This window comes from Haliotis rufescens, unplaced genomic scaffold, assembly GCF_023055435.1.
Source record: "Haliotis rufescens isolate VD_foot unplaced genomic scaffold, xgHalRufe1.0.p SCAF_9, whole genome shotgun sequence".
In the NCBI taxonomy this organism is placed as follows: domain Eukaryota; kingdom Metazoa; phylum Mollusca; class Gastropoda; order Lepetellida; family Haliotidae; genus Haliotis; species Haliotis rufescens.
The window spans coordinates 6,192,195-6,212,813 of NW_025964383.1; the positions used below are offsets into that span (position 1 = coordinate 6,192,195).

At 37.8% G+C, this 20,619-nt stretch overlaps 1 protein-coding gene and 1 long non-coding RNA gene across 6 annotated transcripts in view; one reads left to right on the forward strand and one right to left on the reverse strand.

Moving 5' to 3' along the window:
- The first annotated feature begins 11,540 nt into the window (after positions 1-11,540).
- LOC124118726 (succinate--CoA ligase [ADP-forming] subunit beta, mitochondrial-like) overlaps positions 11,541-20,619 on the forward strand; it is a 49,942-nt gene continuing 40,863 nt past the window's right edge. For all 5 annotated transcript variants that reach the window (XM_048391378.1, XM_046480967.2, XM_046480969.2 and 2 more), the window contains exons 1-4: positions 11,541-11,688; positions 16,614-16,776; positions 17,608-17,719; positions 17,932-18,094. In XM_048391378.1, coding sequence (XP_048247335.1) covers positions 11,623-11,688; positions 16,614-16,776; positions 17,608-17,719; positions 17,932-18,094 — 504 coding nt within the window. In that variant the 5' untranslated portion in view covers positions 11,541-11,622. The remainder of the gene's footprint in view (positions 11,689-16,613; positions 16,777-17,607; positions 17,720-17,931; positions 18,095-20,619) is intronic.
- On the reverse strand, positions 18,876-19,696 carry LOC125377559. Its single transcript, XR_007219733.1, has 2 exons — positions 19,627-19,696; positions 18,876-18,995 (listed from the first exon to the last, which is right to left on the reverse strand). It is a non-coding gene; the product is annotated as an uncharacterized LOC125377559 (long non-coding RNA).

Here is a 20,619-nt window from a genome sequence, read left to right on the forward strand (position 1 = left end):
CCCGTATGTGTGTCTGTGTATGTGTACACGTATGTGTGTCTGTGTATGTGTACACGTATGTGTGTCTGTGTATGTGTACACGTATGTGTGTCTGTGTATGTGTACACGTATGTGTGTCTGTGTATGTATACATGTATGTGTCTGTGTATGTGTACACGAACCTGTTTCTGTGTATATGTACCCGTATGTGTGTCTGTGTATGTGTACACGTATGTGTGTCTGTGTATGTGTACACGTATGTGTGTCTGTGTTTGTGTGTCTGTGTATATATATATGTATGTGTTTGCGTATGTGTACACGAACCTGTTTCTGTGTATATGTACACGTATGTGTGTCTTTGAATGTCTACACGTATGTGTGTCTGTGTATGTCTACACGTATGTGTGTCTGTGTATGTATACACGTATGTATGTATGTGTATGTATACATGTATGTGTGTCTGTGTATGTATACATGTATGTGTCTGTGTATGTATACATGTATGTGTGTCTGTGTATGTATACATGTATGTGTGTCTGTGTATGTATACATGTATGTGTGTCTGTGTATGTATACACGTATGTGTCTGTGTATGTATACACGTATGTGTGTCTGTGTATGTATACATGTATGTGTGTCTGTGTATGTATACATGTATGTGTGTCTGTGTATGTGTACATGTATGTGTGTCTGTGTATGTGTATACGTATGTGTGTCTGTGTATGTCTACACGTATGTGTGTCTGTGTATGTATACATGTATGTGTGTCTGTGTATGTCTACACGTATGTGTGTCTGTGTATGTGTACATGTATGTGTGTCTGTGTATGTATACATGTATGTGTCTGTGTATGTCTACACGTATGTGTGTCTGTGTATGTATACATGTATGTGTGTCTGTGTATGTATACTAGATGTGTCTGTGTATGTATACATGTATGTGTCTGTGTTTGTATACACGTATGTGTGTCTGTGTATGTATACATGTATGTGTGTCTGTGTATGTGTACACGTATGTGTGTCTTTGAATGTGTACACGTATGTGTGTCTGTGTATGTATACACGTATGTGTGTCTGTGTATGTATACATGTACGTGTTTCTGTGTATGTGTACACGTATGAGTGTCTGTGTATGTCTACACGTATGTGTGTCTGTGTATGTCTACACGTATGTGTGTCTGTGTATGTCTACACGTATGTGTGTCTGTGTATGTATACATGTATGTGTTTGTGTATGTGTACACGTATGTGTGTCTGTGTATATGTACACGTATGTGTGTCTGTATATCTGTGTACGTGTGTCTGTGTATGTGTGTTTGTGTATCTGTGTATGTATATGTTACAGGAAACAAGTATAATCAGTGATTAAGTCTAATGACTGAAAATTTCAGTGATTATGTCTAATGACTGATTCACTCGGTGGTTATGTCTAATTACTGAAATCTTCAGTAATTAGACATAATCAGTGAAATGAACCAAGGGATTTTATACTTGTTTACTGAAAGCATGTCTCTGCCTTGTTTTTATAATGTGTGCTAGTTTTGAAATTAGATTAGCTATCAAAGTAAATACAACCTCCTGTAACCAGATACCTTACACAAAAATCACAGAAATAAGCTTAAACAGTTCAATCTTTTATTTTATAAAATGGTATGACGTAAATGGTATGACGTGAATGGTATGACATGAATGGTATGACAAATAGCAGTCAGATGGACACTCAGGAATGTTTGTTTGCACATGAAAGACTTGAATGACATCTAGAATTACATTGCATCTTGGCCTTAAAATATTTGCAGCGATTGGTCTGACACCGTTTAGTTCCAACACAATTACACCTTACAAAGCCTTGACCACCACAGACTGAGTCAGGTTGAACCGCTTGACGCAAAGAGCGTTCGATCGGTATTGACATCGGTATTGAAACTGGACGAACTTAAGTCCTACAGTTCAATCACTGGTGTCATTGTCTCCAAGCCAAGCAACTAGAATGTCTTTAATGTCACAGTTCGCCCTCTCTACAGAACCTTGGCTTTGGGGATGTCGAGGCTTTCCGTTTGTTTACAGAAGATTGGCTTAGGAAAGGACAGCCTTCTCACAAGTTATTATAAAAAGGCAGGGATATGCTTTCAGTAAACAAGTATAAAATCCCTTGGTTCATTTCACTGATTATGTCTAATTACTGAAGATTTCAGTAATTAGACATAACCACCGAGTGAATCAGTTATTAGACATAATCACTGAAATTTCCAGTTATTAGACTTAATCACTGATTATACTTGTTTCCTGTAACATATACACGTATTTGTGTCTGTGTATGTTTTCACGTATGTTTCTGTATATCTGTGTACGTGTGTCTGTGTTTGTGTGTCTGTGTTTGTATACACGTAATTGTGTCTGTGTATGTGTACACGCATGCGTCTGTACAGCTGTGTATGTGTGTCTGTGTATGTGTGTTTGTGTGTCTGTGTATGTGTCAATGTATATGTCTGTGTATGTTTACACGTATGTGTCTGTATATCTGTGTACGTGTCTTTGTATGTGTGTCTGTGTATGTATACACATTTGTGTGTCCATGCATGTGTGATCATCAGTGTTCTGTGTATGTGTGAACATAAGTGTGTGTGTGTACATTAAATGTGTATGTGTACATGTAAATGTGTCTGTTTATGTGTGAACATCAGTGTGTCTGTGTGAACATAAGTGTGTATGTGTACATTAAATGTGTATGTGTTCATGTAAATGTGTCTGTTTATGTGTGAACATCAGTGTGTCTGTGTATGTGTGAACATAAGTGTGTATGTGTACATTAAATGTGTATGTGTTCATGTAAATGTGTCTGTTTATGTGTGAACATCAGTGTGTCTGTGTATGTGTACAAATGTATGTGTCTGGTTTTACCGAAAGTGCAAAATTCTAGTCAAAGGGGCATAACTGGCATTATGAAGAAGCGCGGTGTAGAATTCTAACTTCAAAACACTCGCTTATGATTTAATATTTGACTGACTTCTTTACGTTTTATATAAACTGGGTTGTTCTGGTTTACTTCCATATCAGCGCTAAACGCTTTGATAAAGGGCAGTTACTCAATCAGCGGACGATGGATTTCAGCAAAACGTAAGTAGATGGACAAAATATTGGTGTAGGCAATTGTTATTTCGCCTGCATGTAATTACGCCACTGTCTAAAAACCTGACTGACTAGTCATGGACCTTCTGAAGTAATACATATTATTTAATGCGCGCATTCCAAGAACACTTGCAGTGTTTAGTTATCCTTAGTAAGAAATATGAACAGGATTTTTGACAAAATGTAAGCATGACATGTGATGGTAAATATCCTGCATTATGAATAAACACTATGTAGTTAGCTTGTAAGGCTCGCTAAATACAATGTTTATTCCTAGCGCATAATTTGTAACATCAAGGAACACAGACGCGTGATAACCTCTTTATCATATAATGTCATTTTTTAATTCTGTCGCCAAAAATCTCTATTGAGGCGTGACCCGTGAAGATCCGGGTTAGAATTGTCTTCAGCAACCCATGCTTGCCATAAGATGCGACTACTGGGATAGGGTGGTCTGGCTCGCTGACTTGGCTGATGCATGTCATCATATCCCAATTTATCGGATCGATGCTCATGATACCAGTCACTAGACTGTCTGGTCCAGACTCGATTATTTACAGACCGCCGTCATAAAGCTGGAATACTGCTGATGGTGACGTTAAACAACAAACAAACACGCTATTGAGGCGTGATAACCTCTATTTATCATCCAAAACTGGCTTCTGGCAGAGATATCGCTTGGGTGAGATGAAATGATATCTCCTAGGAGATATCGCTGCAAATACATCACAATGTTTTGCAGACCATTATGACGTCATCGGTTACCTGCGATTTGGTTACAAGTACGCTTATTACCCACGTGGTGAAGATACAGGTGGTAACATATTAAATCCGTACGTCACATATGTGTCGTACAAGGTTGACCTTGTTGTATTCGTTTTGATTGGATAACCGTCACCTCTGTGACAGGGGCTACTATTTCATTCATAAAAAATCACTAGACTACAAGGCAGAACTGAAGCAATCTCATGAACGCGAGGTTTAATACAAACACTTTATTAAACCAAACAAGATAGTCACGCGCATCAAATTCGGTTTGCATTCTATATTAGTTATGCATAGAGCTTCTACAGACATTATATAATCGAGCTGTATCCATTTACAATATACGATCTTTTATCGAGGGTCCCCATGAGCGTGACGCACCGACCACTTTCGCAGCTTTCAATTTGATTAAAGATAAGCGTGGTGAAATGAAGTCAGTTTCGACTTATCTGGACAGATATCTAGACCTACTTGGGATGATCCGGTTGTGTAATCAGCGTGCACACTCGGGTGAGATTCTCTATACATGTATCTATGCACGTTATAATCAATACCGTGTTTGTAAAGATAAATTGTAGCGGAAGAATTCACCTCTTTCAAAATTAATGATGATGAAGACGACAGAAAGTAACATTTTAGTGACACGCGTTTTGTCCGTGGTTTCGGAAGTGCAGACGACGGATACATTCGGAACGTTTTCGGTATGTCATCGCAACGTCATGATACCGATTCATTCTGATGGACATGTGACAAGTGAATTCCGATTGAAAAACATTTTGCTATTCGAGACCGAGAAGGGAACATTATACCGACGTGTGGTCTCGATGCTGATTGATGATCTCTGCTGGTATCTACTATATCTAGTACTTCTAGTATATGCCATATCTAGTACCACTAGTATCTATCGTATCTAGTACTTCTAGTATCTACCATATGTAGTACCACTAGTATCTATCGTATCTAGTACTTCTAGTATCTGCCATATCTAGTACCACTAGTATCTATCGTATCTAGTACTTCTAGTATTTTCTACATCTAGTAACACTAGTATCTTCAATATCTAGTACTTCTAGTATCTACCATATGTAGTACTTTTAGTATCTACAGTATCTAGTACTTCTAGTATCTATCGTATATAGTACTTCTAGTATCTGCCATATCTAGTACCACTAGTATCTATCGTATCTAGTGCTTCTAGTATCTACCGTATCTAGTACCTCTAGTATCTACCATATCTAGTACCTCTAGTATCTACCATATCTAGCACCTCTAGTATCTACCATATCTAGTTCTTCTGGTATCTATCGTATCTAGTACTTCTAGTATCTACCGTATCTAGTACCTCTAGTATCTACCATATCTAGTACTTCTAGTATCTACCGTATCGAGTACTTTTAGTATCGACCATATGTAGTTCTTCTGGTATCTACCATATCTATTCTAGTCTATTCTGGATGTTCACGGGTGCCATCATCCTGTGCATTACAGTATACTTAATGAGCATAAGCTGAGGAGCAAAGGAGACTATGCCTCTCTGTTGATGTTTAACGATATTATGAACTGTACTGGCGCTCAGTGAGCTCTCAAAGAAAACTACTACATGGTTTGACTTTTTAAATATAATATGATTTAAAACTTTTAAAAATTAAAAAATAATCGCATAATGCACAACTGCTGGTTGGTGTCTAATACATTATATCTTTGAAAATCAATACATTTGCTTTTTTCGACGCAACTTTACATGTCAAACATGGCAAGGGCCATGTGGTTGCAAATACATGTCATATTCGTTATTGAACCAATTCATTTTTATGCAAAATTACCTAGCCACAGATTACTTTTTACAAATTGTTACAGGAATGAGTATTCACATCATAAACAGTTAAATGCCAAGAACAATTATCTGTGGAGCCTGTCCAGGCTAGAAATGTATTTCTACTGCAATAGGAGATCAATTAGGAAAAACAACACCAACAAGTTCAAGTGATGATCTTACAGTATGTGCTATAACCATCAAATCAGCTTTCAAACAGCAAGAATCTGTAGATTGGCTAGATTGAACTGTAAGCAGATGATCAAAAGTATGGTGGTTTCCAACTTCACGTTTATGACAGCAACGGTCTGAAATACACAAAAGCTCTAAACATAAGAAATTGAGTGTGAATATTGTAAATGGCCATATATTTAGGCCAAATTTTGGTATAATTATACTTTCATGATTGATTTCGTGCTCAAATGATTTGAGATAAAGTTCTATCATTACAATTTTGTGGTATATGCTTTGTTTAACACATAATCAGTATTGTTTCGTGGTGGTAGACGTTTTGGTATATCATATCATCAGTATTGTTTCGTGGTAGACGTTTGGGTATAGCAAATCATCAGTATTGTTTCGTGGTGGTAGACGTTTGGGTATAGCATATCATCAGTATTGTTTCGTGGTGGTAGACGTTTGGGTATAGCATACTATCAGTATTGTTTCATGGTGGTAGACGTTTGGGTATAGCATACTTTCGGTATTGTTTCGTGGTAGACGTTTGGGTATAGCATATCATCAGTATTGTTTTGTGGTGGTAGACGTTTGGGTATAGCATATCATCAGTATTGTTTCGTGGCGGTAGACGTTTGGGTATAGCATATAATCAATATTGTTTCGTGGTGGTAGACGTTTAGGTATAGCATATAATCAGTATTGTTTCGTGGTGGTAGACGTTTGGGTATAGCATATAATCAGTATTGTTTCGTGGTGGTAGACGTTTGGGTATAGCATATAATCAGTATTGTTTCGTGGTGGTAGACATTTAGGTATAGTATATCATCAATATTGTTACGTGGTGGTAGACGTTTGGGTATAGCATACTATCAGTATTGTTTCATGGTGGTAGACGTTTGGGTATAGCATATCATCAGTATTGCCTCGTGGTGGTAGACGTTTGGGTAAAGCATATAATCAGTATTGTTTCATGATGGTAGACGTTTGCGTATAGCATATCATCAGTATTGTTTCGTGGTGGTAGACGTTTGGGTATAGCATATAATCAGTATTGCCTCGTGGTGGTAGACGTTTGGGTACAGCATATCATCAGTATTGTTTCGTGGTGGTAGACGTTTAGTTTGTCATATCACCAGTATTGTTTCGTGGTGGTAGACGTTTGGGTATAGCATATCATCAGTATTGTTTCGTGGTGGTAGACGTTTAGTTTGTCATATCACCAGTATTGTTTCGTGGTGGTAGACGTTTAGTTTGTCATATCATCAGTATTGTTTCGTGGTGGTAGCCGTTTGGGTATAGCATATAATCAGTATTGTTTCGTGGTGGTAGACGTTTGGGAATAGCATATAATCAGTATTGTTTCGTGGTGGTAGACGTTTGGGTATAGCATATAATCAGTATTGTTTCGTGGTGGTAGACGTTTGGGTACAGCATATCATCAGTATTGTTTCGTGATGGTAGACGTTTAGTTTGTCATATCATCAGTATTGTTTCGTGATGGTAGACGTTTGGGTATAGCATATAATCAGTATTGTTTCGTGGTGGTAGACGTTTGGGTATAGCATATAATCAGTATTGTTTCGTGGTGGTAGACGTTTGGGTATAGCATATAATCAGTATTGTTTCGTGGTGGTAGACGTTTGGGTACAGCATATCATCAGTATTGTTTCGTGGTGGTAGACGTTTGGGTATAGCATATAATCAGTATTGTTTCGTGGTGGTAGACGTTTTGGTGTAGCATATAATCAGTATTGTTTCGTGGTGGTAGACATTTAGGTATAGTATATCATCAATATTGTTACGTGGTGGTAGACGTTTGGGTATAGCATACTATCAGTATTGTTTCATGGTGGTAGACGTTTGGGTATAGCATATCATCAGTATTGCCTCGTGGTGGTAGACGTTTGGGTAAAGCATATAATCAGTATTGTTTCATGATGGTAGACGTTTGCATATAGCATATCATCAGTATTGTTTCGTGGTGGTAGACGTTTGGGTATAGCATATAATCAGTATTGCCTCGTGGTGGTAGACGTTTGGGTACAGCATATCATCAGTATTGTTTCGTGGTGGTAGACGTTTAGTTTGTCATATCACCAGTATTGTTTCGTGGTGGTAGACGTTTAGTTTGTCATATCACCAGTATTGTTTCGTGGTGGTAGACGTTTAGTTTGTCATATCATCAGTATTGTTTCGTGGTGGTAGACGTTTGGGTATAGCTTATAATCAGTATTGTTTCGTGGTGGTAGACGTTTGGGAATAGCATATAATCAGTATTGTTTCGTGGTGGTAGACGTTTGGGTATAGCATATAATCAGTATTGTTTCGTGGTGGTAGACGTTTGGGTACAGCATATCATCAGTATTGTTTCGTGATGGTAGACGTTTAGTTTGTCATATCATCAGTATTGTTTCGTGATGGTAGACGTTTGGGTATAGCATATAATCAGTATTGTTTCGTGGTGGTAGACGTTTGGGTATAGCATATAATCAGTATTGTTTCGTGGTGGTAGACGTTTGGGTATAGCATATAATCAGTATTGTTTCGTGGTGGTAGACGTTTGGGTACAGCATATCATCAGTATTGTTTCGTGGTGGTAGACGTTTGGGTATAGCATATAATCAGTATTGTTTCGTGGTGGTAGACGTTTTGGTGTAGCATATAATCAGTATTGTTTCGTGGTGGTAGACATTTAGGTATAGTATATCATCAATATTGTTACGTGGTGGTAGACGTTTGGGTATAGCATACTATCAGTATTGTTTCATGGTGGTAGACGTTTGGGTATAGCATATCATCAGTATTGCCTCGTGGTGGTAGACGTTTGGGTAAAGCATATAATCAGTATTGTTTCATGATGGTAGACGTTTGCATATAGCATATCATCAGTATTGTTTCGTGGTGGTAGACGTTTGGGTATAGCATATAATCAATATTGTTTCGTGGTGGTAGACGTTTGGGTACAGCATATCATCAGTATTGTTTCGTGGTGGTAGACGTTTAGTTTGTCATATCACCAGTATTGTTTCGTGGTGGTAGACGTTTGGGTATAGCATATCATCAGTATTGTTTCGTGGTGGTAGACGTTTAGTTTGTCATATCACCAGTATTGTTTCGTGGTGGTAGACGTTTAGTTTGTCATATCATCAGTATTGTTTCGTGGTGGTAGCCGTTTGGGTATAGCATATAATCAGTATTGTTTCGTGGTGGTAGACGTTTGGGAATAGCATATAATCAGTATTGTTTCGTGGTGGTAGACGTTTGGGTATAGCATATAATCAGTATTGTTTCGTGGTGGTAGACGTTTGGGTACAGCATATCATCAGTATTGTTTCGTGATGGTAGACGTTTAGTTTGTCATATCATCAGTATTGTTTCGTGATGGTAGACGTTTGGGTATAGCATATAATCAGTATTGTTTCGTGGTGGTAGACGTTTGGGTATAGCATATAATCAGTATTGTTTCGTGGTGGTAGACGTTTGGGTACAGCATATCATCAGTATTGTTTCGTGGTGGTAGACGTTTGGGTACAGCATATCATCGGTATTGTTTCGTGGTAGACATTTAGGTATAGCATATGATCAGTATTGTTTCGTGATGGTAGACGTTTGGGTATATCATATCATCAGTATTGTTACGTTGTCAATGCTTTGGTTTAACTCATCAACATTATTTTTTCGTGGTAGTCGCTTCTGTATAATTTACTGTAATCATTATTTCGTTGTAGGTAAGTGCGTTCAAAAGGACATGTCGATTAAAATAGAAACGAAGTGTTTTATGTTGACCCGTGCATACCCCATAACCTGAATAGGGGGCAAAGTCCAAAGTGCGGACATATTACACCTGTAACGCATAAATGAGGTAAGTGACTTGAGCGACAGTTACGACAGTCACGAACACAGGTACAATTTCTACGTCTTTTTAGCTATGTTAGTATCTAAGTATCAGTATATGCTGTTATATTATAAAATATACCATATATATCATATCATTCAATATATCTTATCAGGTGTACTGGTATATACACTAAATCTTATTACATATTATTAGGTACATCACTTAATTCATTGTATCTTATTAGGTACAATCACTTGATTCATTGTTTAATATTAGGTATACCAAAATATTGGGAATAGCCGAGTAGGTTTAACATAACATTTATAGGGAATAGTATTTCTGGCCCATGGTCGTAGGTATAGCAACTTTGATAGTTTACTTGACAGTATCTAATATATTTGGTTGTCACATTATCACACACAAAATATTGTTAAACTGCTGGCGGTCACCAATCGCCATGGAACTGGTAGCTATATTGTATTGACGCTAGCAATTTCACTCTAATTGGGAAGTTTTATATCCTTAAATACCATAGCAAAGGATGGCAATGACCAAGTATTATGTGTGTAGACCTGGACGGTTAAGAGATTATCGCCGGGTAGCTTGAGTGGTCCTGCACACTGATCCACTAACCAGTGAAATAACGTGTTGTATGTGCAGGGTTCCGCACTGCTGCCGATATTTTGGCCATGTTTTGTGTCTTCAAAGGGTGACAATGTACGTTAAAACACAAACATGGGTTGACAGTACAGGTTAAAACACATACATGGGGAGTAGTATAGGTAATGGGGGTAAACCCGGTAAATATATTTGCCACATCGCTTGTTTCTTTAACCAATCCTTGGCCACATCTTTAGATACCTTAGCCGCGGTGGCTAATTTTTTTATTGCTCCTATACCTTTCCAATATCCTCGTGGGCTATAGTAAATTTTATCCATTATTAATTAATATTGATGTTTCGTTTAATACAACTCATGACTATCATTGAATCGCATAATCATTTTGGCATAAAAAATGCCACCTGTAGTAGCAGTATAGGTATATGAATCCGGCTCCAGTGGAAGTGGTCCAGAACTCCAATTACCTATAAAAATGTATATCATAGACTCCAGGTGGTGGTGAGCTGCAGTCAATTTAACTTAATCTTATGACTATCATTGAATCGCATCATCATTTACGCATAAAAAAATTCCCTCTGTAGTAGCAGTATAGGTAATAAATCTGGCTCCAGTGGAAGTGGTCCAGAACCCCCATTACCTATACTACTTTGGGTGACAGTACAAGTTAAAACACATACATGGGGTGACTGTTACTACAAAACTATTATCACTATCAAAGGATTATTAAAAAACTGAGAAATTATTCACTTAGGTGTCCAAATGTAGTGTACGTCTTTCCCGAAGTTTCCCCATACGTTTGAATGACTCACGCTCTCGACACAACGCCTTTTACTTATGAGTACATTTATACCTCAGTTAGTATACTTATTATACCTTAGTGAGTGAGGGAGGGAGTAGGGTTTTACGCTCCTTTTAGCAATATTTCGGCAATATATCCCGGCGGGGGACACCAGGTTTGGGCTTCACACATTGTACCCATGTGGGGAATCGAACCGGGCCTTAGTACCGAACAATTAAAAATAAATTCTGAACACACTTTTTCAAGCCATCCAAGCTATGTATTTTGGAGGCAAACCCCGTGGGCGAATTATTTTAACAAATTTACAAAAATGAATCCCAAATCTAGTATGTTGAATACTAGTAGCAAGATATGTTGCCCCGGGTTACGCTCCTTTCCTGTGAAACGTATCATAACAGTAGAGTTTATCTGTTTCAGCTGTGAAAAGGTGGTCAGGACTGTTCGGGTTGTGGTGCAAGAGAGATAACTCTAATATCCAGAACGGAAGTTTCGTTCAAAGATGGCGTCTGCCTTATTTCGAAGTGGACGTGCGGCTGAAAGATTAGCCTTCCAGCATGCCGCGCGGGTAGGTTTCCACGAAGAATATTTGTGCATGTCCTTCATTTTACGAAAAACTATATCCTAATTAGTATTTTGCATGCATATTTTTCTGTTATCGCTTTTTGTCCAAATCGCAACGACTGTGTTATAACAAGTTTGACATTGCAATGTCAATGCCTGTAACCCTGATTCATTTGTACTAAACTATATATACTGAACATACCTGTCATACGATTAAGTTGACTTCATTTATGTTACCCTCATGGCGTAACATTGACGTGTAGGCCTAATTGCAAGCATTAGATGCGTCATGTCGGATTGGTCGGTAGGCCTCGTCGCTGTCATGGTGATGAGGTAGGTAGGAGGTGGGCCTAACACATTTCTTGTGCGAAATATTGTCGTTTTCACTATTTTGACTAAAGCAGCAATGATCTCTGTACGTGTGCATTATACAAGACACAATCTGCCGTGTCTGTTTGATGCCACTAGTATAGACGCACACGACAGCATCACTATTTGAAAAATAGGGGAATAATGCTCAAAATATGCAAACAAATTACCCAGCTTGCATTTGTATGGTTTAATATGATTAATCCTTGAAATTGAATATCAAAGCAATGCATGACATCAACATCGAAAAGGTACTCGAAAATAGATGTTCCATCAAGGCGTGTGACATCGGTCTGAGCCACATTTCAGTGAACACGTATTTTGTATCTCCTTTGGAAATAAGACATTTTATTTACTTATGAAAGCATTTAATTCAAGCCGTTGAGTTGGATTCAAGCCCCCAAACTCCCTGTTACTTTAGCAAAGCGATAAACATGGCGTCCGAAAAACTTAAAAAACGTTACTAAGGAATGAGCTCATGCACATCCCTTACCAAACTGGCGAAAGGTGTCCGGTATACTGCATTCTTGCCCTGATCTCTGACAATAAGACTGCCTTTCTTGCTTTTGTTATTATTTTTTCTTGTGGATATCAGATGATATCCCAGAATTCTCGATAAGACGTGACCTGTGCTTTGCCAACCGTAAGCGAATTTATCACTTTTATTAATAGTATATAAGGGCATTACATCACATTGATCCAAAAAATTAAATACAGTTTTGTCTTGGAAATGTTAGGGAAATGTAGGCATGCTTGTGGGTAGCATTGGTAATAGTAACAAAGTTTTGATCTGTCACATGCTTGGTAATATGCAGTTTTTGTTTACACTAGTTTGACTTGTAACACAAACTAAATATTCCACCTGCTCATTGCTTATTTTATTGTGTGTATATGTTTTAGTTAAAATTTGAAACTATGAAACTAGGTATTTTCTTCGAAGATGCAAAAGTTGGTTGTTATGGACTATAATTTCAACTCGTGTGACTTGTTGTCGGTGCTATTCTGTTTTGTTTTTGATAAATGCGTATATGACTTGAAAGGATGAAGCTATCGGTCAACACCATACAATAAAAAACTACACAGTATCCCTTCAGAGAATTCAGGTAAACGAACAGGTGATAACAAACTTGATCAATAAAATTATGAAATTCAGATAAATTATCACAAAACATGATGATTTACCATTTCAATTGTATTTTCTGTTCTGCTTGGCATTGTTTCATGTTCAGAAATAAAAATTATCCTGTGTATTTTCTCATAAACGAAGCTGGAAATAGCAAACAGCTGTATACACATTTTCTACCATTCTACCGGTGATTTGGTTAAAAAATACACAAAAATATAACTTCAAAGAATTTTGATCGGATGAATAGTATCTGAAACTATTATTTTATCAGATATAAAATATTCCAACATCAAGTTATATTTAAATAATTAAATTTTCGTTGTGTTCATGGAAATTCCTGCATTCTGATTAGCTGAATTGGTCACGTGTTATTGCATTCATTTCCCAATGAATGTAAAAAATTAAGCCACGCCCACCGCGGCGCACTACATTTATTACTGCGGAATGTCGGGGAATCCCAATATTACAGTCGAGGGAATTCCCTTTCTGCTCACGTGTATCGTCATGCACAAGACATTAAGCGACTTTCATGCATATTCATTGTCCAAACTACCCTTTGAAACCGAAGGCCGAGAATGAATGAAACAGCAAACGTGCAGGCTCGCTCGCCAGTTTTTTCCCCGCTCGCTTCGGTTCAACTTTCATGTCTTCGGGTTTCATTTCTAACTAGCATTTCTCCAACTGTGTTTTACCGTAATCAGGGAAGTAATGTTTGAATCATGCAGTAAATGACCATGTTATTTGAAACAGCCGCCTTCTCTCGGACATATTTCTTCCGGTTTGTTACAGTCTGACTGTTGCAGTTCTTTTCGCCTCTTGCCTTAATTGACAGGTCCAATGAACATTGTTTTAATCCCACTCTCCGTTGATTGGCTACTGACTCTGTAGGTGTGTCAAGTTATATGCATAAATTAAACGATCACCTGATTCATGTCACGCCACTGTATGTATTCCTACACCTGGAATGTTTATCAATGTCGGCATTTTTGTCTGTTTTGATATATGCAACTGTTTGGGGTTAAACTATTGTAGATAAAACATGTTTTACGTTGTCGAATTTAATTTTAAGCATTGACTGTATATGTTTTTCAGTTCATTGAGGTATGAAGAGGAAAACCGATGTGCAAACTTTTGTAAGATCCGCTACGCGGATTCATACAGTTTGCACATTGGTTTTTCGAATCATACCACAATGAACCGAAAAAAATACACAGTCAATCCTTAATTGCAATTTTTACTATATATGTGTAAAATAACCATAAGCATAGCTCTTTGGGACAACTGAGAGCTATGCCGGATATATTTTACGTATGGAATAATTTGATAGCCTCCGGCATTCTTGGTTCAGCAAATGAATGAAAACAAAATGCAAATTTCGTAATTACAACCAACAAAAGGTGTATGTATACTATCAGGTAGTTACCTGTTTGAGGAATGTATTCGCAGATATCCACATAAAGAAACAATATCCCATACATCTGAAGCTGTACAAAGAAACTTGTCCGTTGTCACGTGTCTTTATAACAATCTAATATTTTAAAATATATATGGCATTTTGGGGTATTATGACCCATGTTCGTTTCACAACTGACCATGTAAATTTGTTTCAGGTGTTTCACATAGGTGTCACGGCTCATTGGTCAGCTGAGATAGCTCACGTAACAACTATGTTCATAATGTCCATGGTTCTTTTAAAAAAATCCATAGAGTAGGACAACAAGCAATCAATCAACATATTATAATTTATAGGCTGATCCTTTGAACAACATGAACAAAGAATGTTGTTTTTACATCAGCACTTCAGAACTGCTTTAGTAAACTTTGCCAAATCCACTGTGCAAGATAACAGTGATTAATCAATCAACATATTACCAGTTAATCTTTTGATCGATGTTTTTTGCAACTCTTCTGATCATCCCTCTTTTGCTGTGTTGCCAAGTGCATATTACATCATATGTAGAAATTCACCGCATCAGATCTGGATATACATATAACCCAATCGTAGATTAGATAAATACCCCAGATACATGCGAACCACTGAGTGCTTTATTACCTTTACATCCTCATGGGCAGCAGTGAACGTTATTGAGATATATTGCAGTCTTTGTCAGGAAATCTGAGTAGTTCTACCACTGATTATACCTGTAATAAAGTCATTTTCTGAGCATCAAGTGAATGACGAAAAATACACAGGTGGGGGGTTATACCATGAGACGTGGATGATAAGAAGGGAGAAGTAATTGTTGTATTATGTGTGCAATTTGCCTGAAAATTAAGGGTCATTGCTGTTGAGTATATGAACTGAATTTCTTTGTAACAAAAGTAATATGTACACATATTTTCTTTTTATCATATAATGGGTAGGTTTCTCGGCAGGATAAAGCCAACGGATAAAAATGATTTCCGTTGGGGTCATATGCGGATAGAGATGCAAATATCAAAGGTCAAGTAGGGACTGCTTTCACTGTTTATAAACAAACATGGCGTCGCCCTCGTCATTCGGCGATCGAGTCAGAATTAACCATCGAGAATCTGGATAAACTAAAGGGATAATTGCTATCATTATCAAAAGAACAGTCTAACATACTGAAAATCAGTGTCTAACTGTGACGTAGCTGAGGCATTTTATAAGTTTTGGCAACTTTGGAGATATAAATTTCGAAACAATTTTGCGAGGGCACAAGGCCTAGCCGAGCAGGATCAGTAGCCATATCTGTGCCTGTAGACCTCTGCGGCTCGCCAAGGCTCGCTAAATACAATGTTTATTCCTAATGCAGGATATTTACCATCCCCAAACACACTCGCGTGATAACCTCTATATGCCAAACTACATACTTGTGCATACCCTTTTATACACGCAAATGAATTTGCAATGTGAAAGGTTATAGTGAGCATAATCCACTGAATTGCGAGGATTCAAGGGGATTCCCCCTCGCTGTCAACGAGGTTTTCAAGTTGGCCCCTCGCTGGTCAGAAGTCCAGTTTGTTGAGTCGCTTGCACTAATTGGATTCAAGTGAATACACCGGCTAACTAAAATGGTGCCGGCTAGACGACTGAAAGTTGGAGCTTTATTTAGGCGCTAAAAATATTGTGTTTTCAATGTAGAGCTAGGTTACCTGTAGATTTAACCACGCGAAATTGAATTTGGAACCGAATGCACAGCCAAACAGTGGGGTAGAAGCCAGAGCCTAGTGCTCCTTCCAACACATAATCTTCATTTATTTAAGTTCTAAATCTTAACTAAGTTAAAATGTGACAAATTTTACCTTCTTCTGGAAAGAACGGCTCTTCTAGCCTCATGAGTCAAGATTGCAATTATGCTTGTGATTTATGAGGGACTGATGCTTACTCATCATGCTCACAGGATGATGTTCACACCTGAGTAGTGATTTTAAAGAGATTTTGTCTGAAGTTGAAACTACTTTGTTCACAGGTTATGTGTGTAGCTAATGGTGGAGCACCCTGTCAGCAGAAACGCCACCTATCTGTTCATGAATACATGAGCTTTGGCTTATTGCGAGAGGCGGGGGTAGCAGTGCCTTCCTTCAGGGTGGCCCAGACAGCAGATCAGGCATACAACTTTGCCAAGGAGCTGGGTGAGCACAATACACATGTCTTCTAAAGTACCCAACCAGACATACAAGTACTAGTTTCTAGGGCTGTCTAAAAAGGATCAATAATCAGAATTATCATTGATGTGTAGAAATATGAACAATTATCGATGTGAGAATTGTGTCATCGATAATATCTCACATGAACTATTGTGATGAAATAAAGTTTAGATAATCAAAACAGACCTTTTATTGACAATCATATCAATTGCCGAAGATGGAAAGCAACTGTTTTTGTTTTATCTGAAATGTCTACGTAGTAATCCATGCATATATGTCAGGGTATGAAACTCCCAAAACTTTCAGCCAGTCCACAGGACTGGTACCTGAAATACTTGCCAGCCCTGACCAAAACCCGCCTGCCCACTATAATTGTATGTTTCTCAGGATAAGCTTACAGGGTTTCTTTTTGGTTACATTTTATCATTCATCTTTACATGTGAATTAATGCTTATCATCGGGAAATATATAGAATGTTTTCACATATGAAATATAACCCAACCGTCGGGCAGGGGAATTTGAAAATCTGGCAGCCCGAGTTGAAATCAACCCGTCTCGGACGGTCGGGCAGGCAGGTATTTCGAACACTTAATATGTGCCCCCACTCACCAGTGGGGTGAAATATGTTGATTTCTTTTGGATGTTTTTGGCGTATTTGCTCAATGTTACGATATTTATTGAAAATTGATCGATATTTAGTTCACGAATATTGACCTCTATGATCTGCATTGATAGCCAGCCCTGCTAGTTTCACATGTTACTTATTCCAGTTGTGGTTGTAAATCAGGACTAAATGTAATGAGGATGCTGCTTCAGGCCATGTTGCTGGATCACCGGATGTTGTGCTGAAGGCCCAGGTCTTGGCAGGTGGAAGGGGCAAAGGATCTTGGGACAGTGGACTCAAGGGAGGAGTGAAGCTTGTATTTTCGTAAGGACACCATCAACATGATCTATTGAACAATATTTCTGTCATGTATGTGTTTTTGTGTATTGTGTATCGATGATATCTGATATGCAGTAAACATTATCCTTCAGCACCATTAAATAGAAGTTCTTCTTCAATGTTTTACAATGATAACTGTCTGATTTTTTTAACACTGATGGGCAGTTGAGAATGTTATCTTTTGCTGCTATCTTCAGGGCTGATGAAGCAAAGGATTTGGCATCGAAGATGTTGAACCACAAGCTGTTCACAAAGCAGACTGGGAGTGAGGGGAGATTATGCTCCAATGTCCTGGTGGCAGAAAGACTGTACTCAAGACGCGAGTTCTACTTCGCTATCACAATGGAGAGAAGTTTTGGGGTAATCTCTCTTTTAAGATAACTTGAACATGCCAATGTTGATAATGCCCATCATACTTGGGGATATCAGGTTAGAATTGGTCCCCAGCAAACTAGGCAAAGGTCGTAAGAGGCGACTTAATGAATTGGATGGTCATGCTTGGTAATTTTTGTGTCATGGATTGTTGATTTAATATATCAATGACTACAGTCAAATCCCGTTAATCCGACATGGTTGGTTGCATAAGATTATGTCGGATTAACGAGTATGTCGGATAAACAAAATTAAGTAGTATCAACGTTTGACATGATCAGTGTGATCGAAAATCGGACAACTACACGATAGATAAAGATAGAAACACATAATAAAAAAATATAAATAAAATATTCATTTTGTTATGTTACATTGTTAGCGGAATATGTTTTCCAATCATGCAACCTCTGAAGCTCAACACACAACAACTGTTACGGACTGTATGACTTATTCAAAATACTTTAAAAAGCATAGTCTGGAATGGAACTTGCAAGTTTGAAGCTTCCCTGACACTGACAAGGCCTGCACACTGGCCTCCCTGGCAGGATTATTGGAAAATCACACTATCATTTTTGATGCACTTTTTCTACCAGAAACTTGCTTTTAATATACATTTATCATATACCATTGTAAAGAAGATTAAGTATACTGTAATATTCTTTGTTGTTATTGTTTCTGACCTTTGTTATTTTCTAATTACAGGTGTTTACAAGTGAAATAAAACTTGAAAACACTGAAAAAATGATAACGGACAATGAATTTTGGCTCAAATTGTATTAAAAATCACAAAAATAAATCACACATACAAGGTAACATAATACGGTGGTCTTGTCATCTTGGACGGCACAGGTAATCCCAGGTGTTACAGGTAAATTCTCTTCATGCACATCTGTAAACAAATAAGTTTACAACACTTGGTACCGACTTTTTTTTTCTATACTGATGTCACATATTACTTATGATACACTTACAGCCTCTTAGGTAAACTCGTCAACACAGGTAAACTTGTTAACGCAGGTAAACTGGTTAACACAGGTAAAAACAGATTTATTTTGTTCTTTTTCAGGATTTGAAACAAAAATTAAGTATTTAAGTAATTAAATAGTAATTTATCACATTACCTGAACATTGAACCACAGCTACTATAAGAATGCCATCACAGGGAAGATATCACAGATTGATCTGAAAGGAGGGAAAGATTGTAAAAGAAGAAAGATCGTAAATTCAAGTTCTGCAGCTATACAAGTTGTGATAACATAATTACAATACACTGCTATTTACAATTGCATAATAAATTAAATCAGTACTTTATTAAATCAATTAATAAATAAATAATTATTACAGTTACTAAAATTTAAATTAAGATGTAAAAAACAAGAAAACGAACATGAATATGGAAATAAATTTTATTCAAATTGAGCGAAATACAAGGACATACGACAAATCGGCAAACTACAATTCGGATTGCGATCAGAAAAATAATTTTTAAAAAAAAGAAAGAGATACGTCATGCCACTCACCTTTGTTGTTGTTGTGATCGCTCGTTCACGTGTAGGTTGCATTCTCATTCGTCGCTCTGATAATCTGTTCAAACACAGAATCATTGTAAAACAGTTGGAAAAAATCAATAGCACGACTCTTCACTCTGTCAATAAGTTTTCTTGAGCGCAGTTGCCTCTTCAAAATCCCTCATGTCTCCACCGTTGTGGTCCCTCTGCCACTCCCATTCGTGAAAGTTGGCGGGGGGGGGGGGGGGGGGGGACACCTCGTCGAAACCGTCAAAATCTTCACCAGAATCTTCGCGAAATTCCCTCTCCCCTTCGCGTAAATTATTCAAATCAAACACATTATTATTCTCGATAGAGTCGTTGTTAGTCATCTGATCGCTATCTGAATCGTAGTTGGCCGCCATTACGCTAGATTTACCATTCATGCAAGAAAAAATACCTGTCGCGAAAACAGGTGACATATCTGCGATTTTCGCGCCAAAAACACTGGGAAATTCCATGGAATGACGTGTCATTACGTGTAGATCTCGTTTCTATTTTTAGAACGAGATTACACACGATAAAGGAAGTAGAAAGAGCGATTTTGTAAACACGTTCGTGCCGCCCGATTTAGCGGGCAGCCGTGTGTGGGACTTGGACAGTTTATGCTGCCCAATAAATCGGGCAGTCGGGGCCAAAGGGTTAAGAAAGCTCCTTTCTAAGTGGCAAACATTGACTTCCTGTTAGTCATTTCATTGGTCAGTAATAGTTCGCAAAAGGTTGTTCTGACGTGACCTGTAACAGCATGTCCTTGGCGTTACGAGAACGTGTATCTGATTTTAATGAGATTGAGGTAATCTAAGCATGTGATTAATCCTGTTTTCTTTTTTTAAGGCATTAAGTGTTTATTGTTAAGTAAGTTCTAAATAGCACTGATTTAATTGGTTCTCATCATTAGTGTCGGATAAACCCAATTGTCGTATTAATGAGTGTCAGATTAACGAGACTTGACTGTAGATTGTCCCG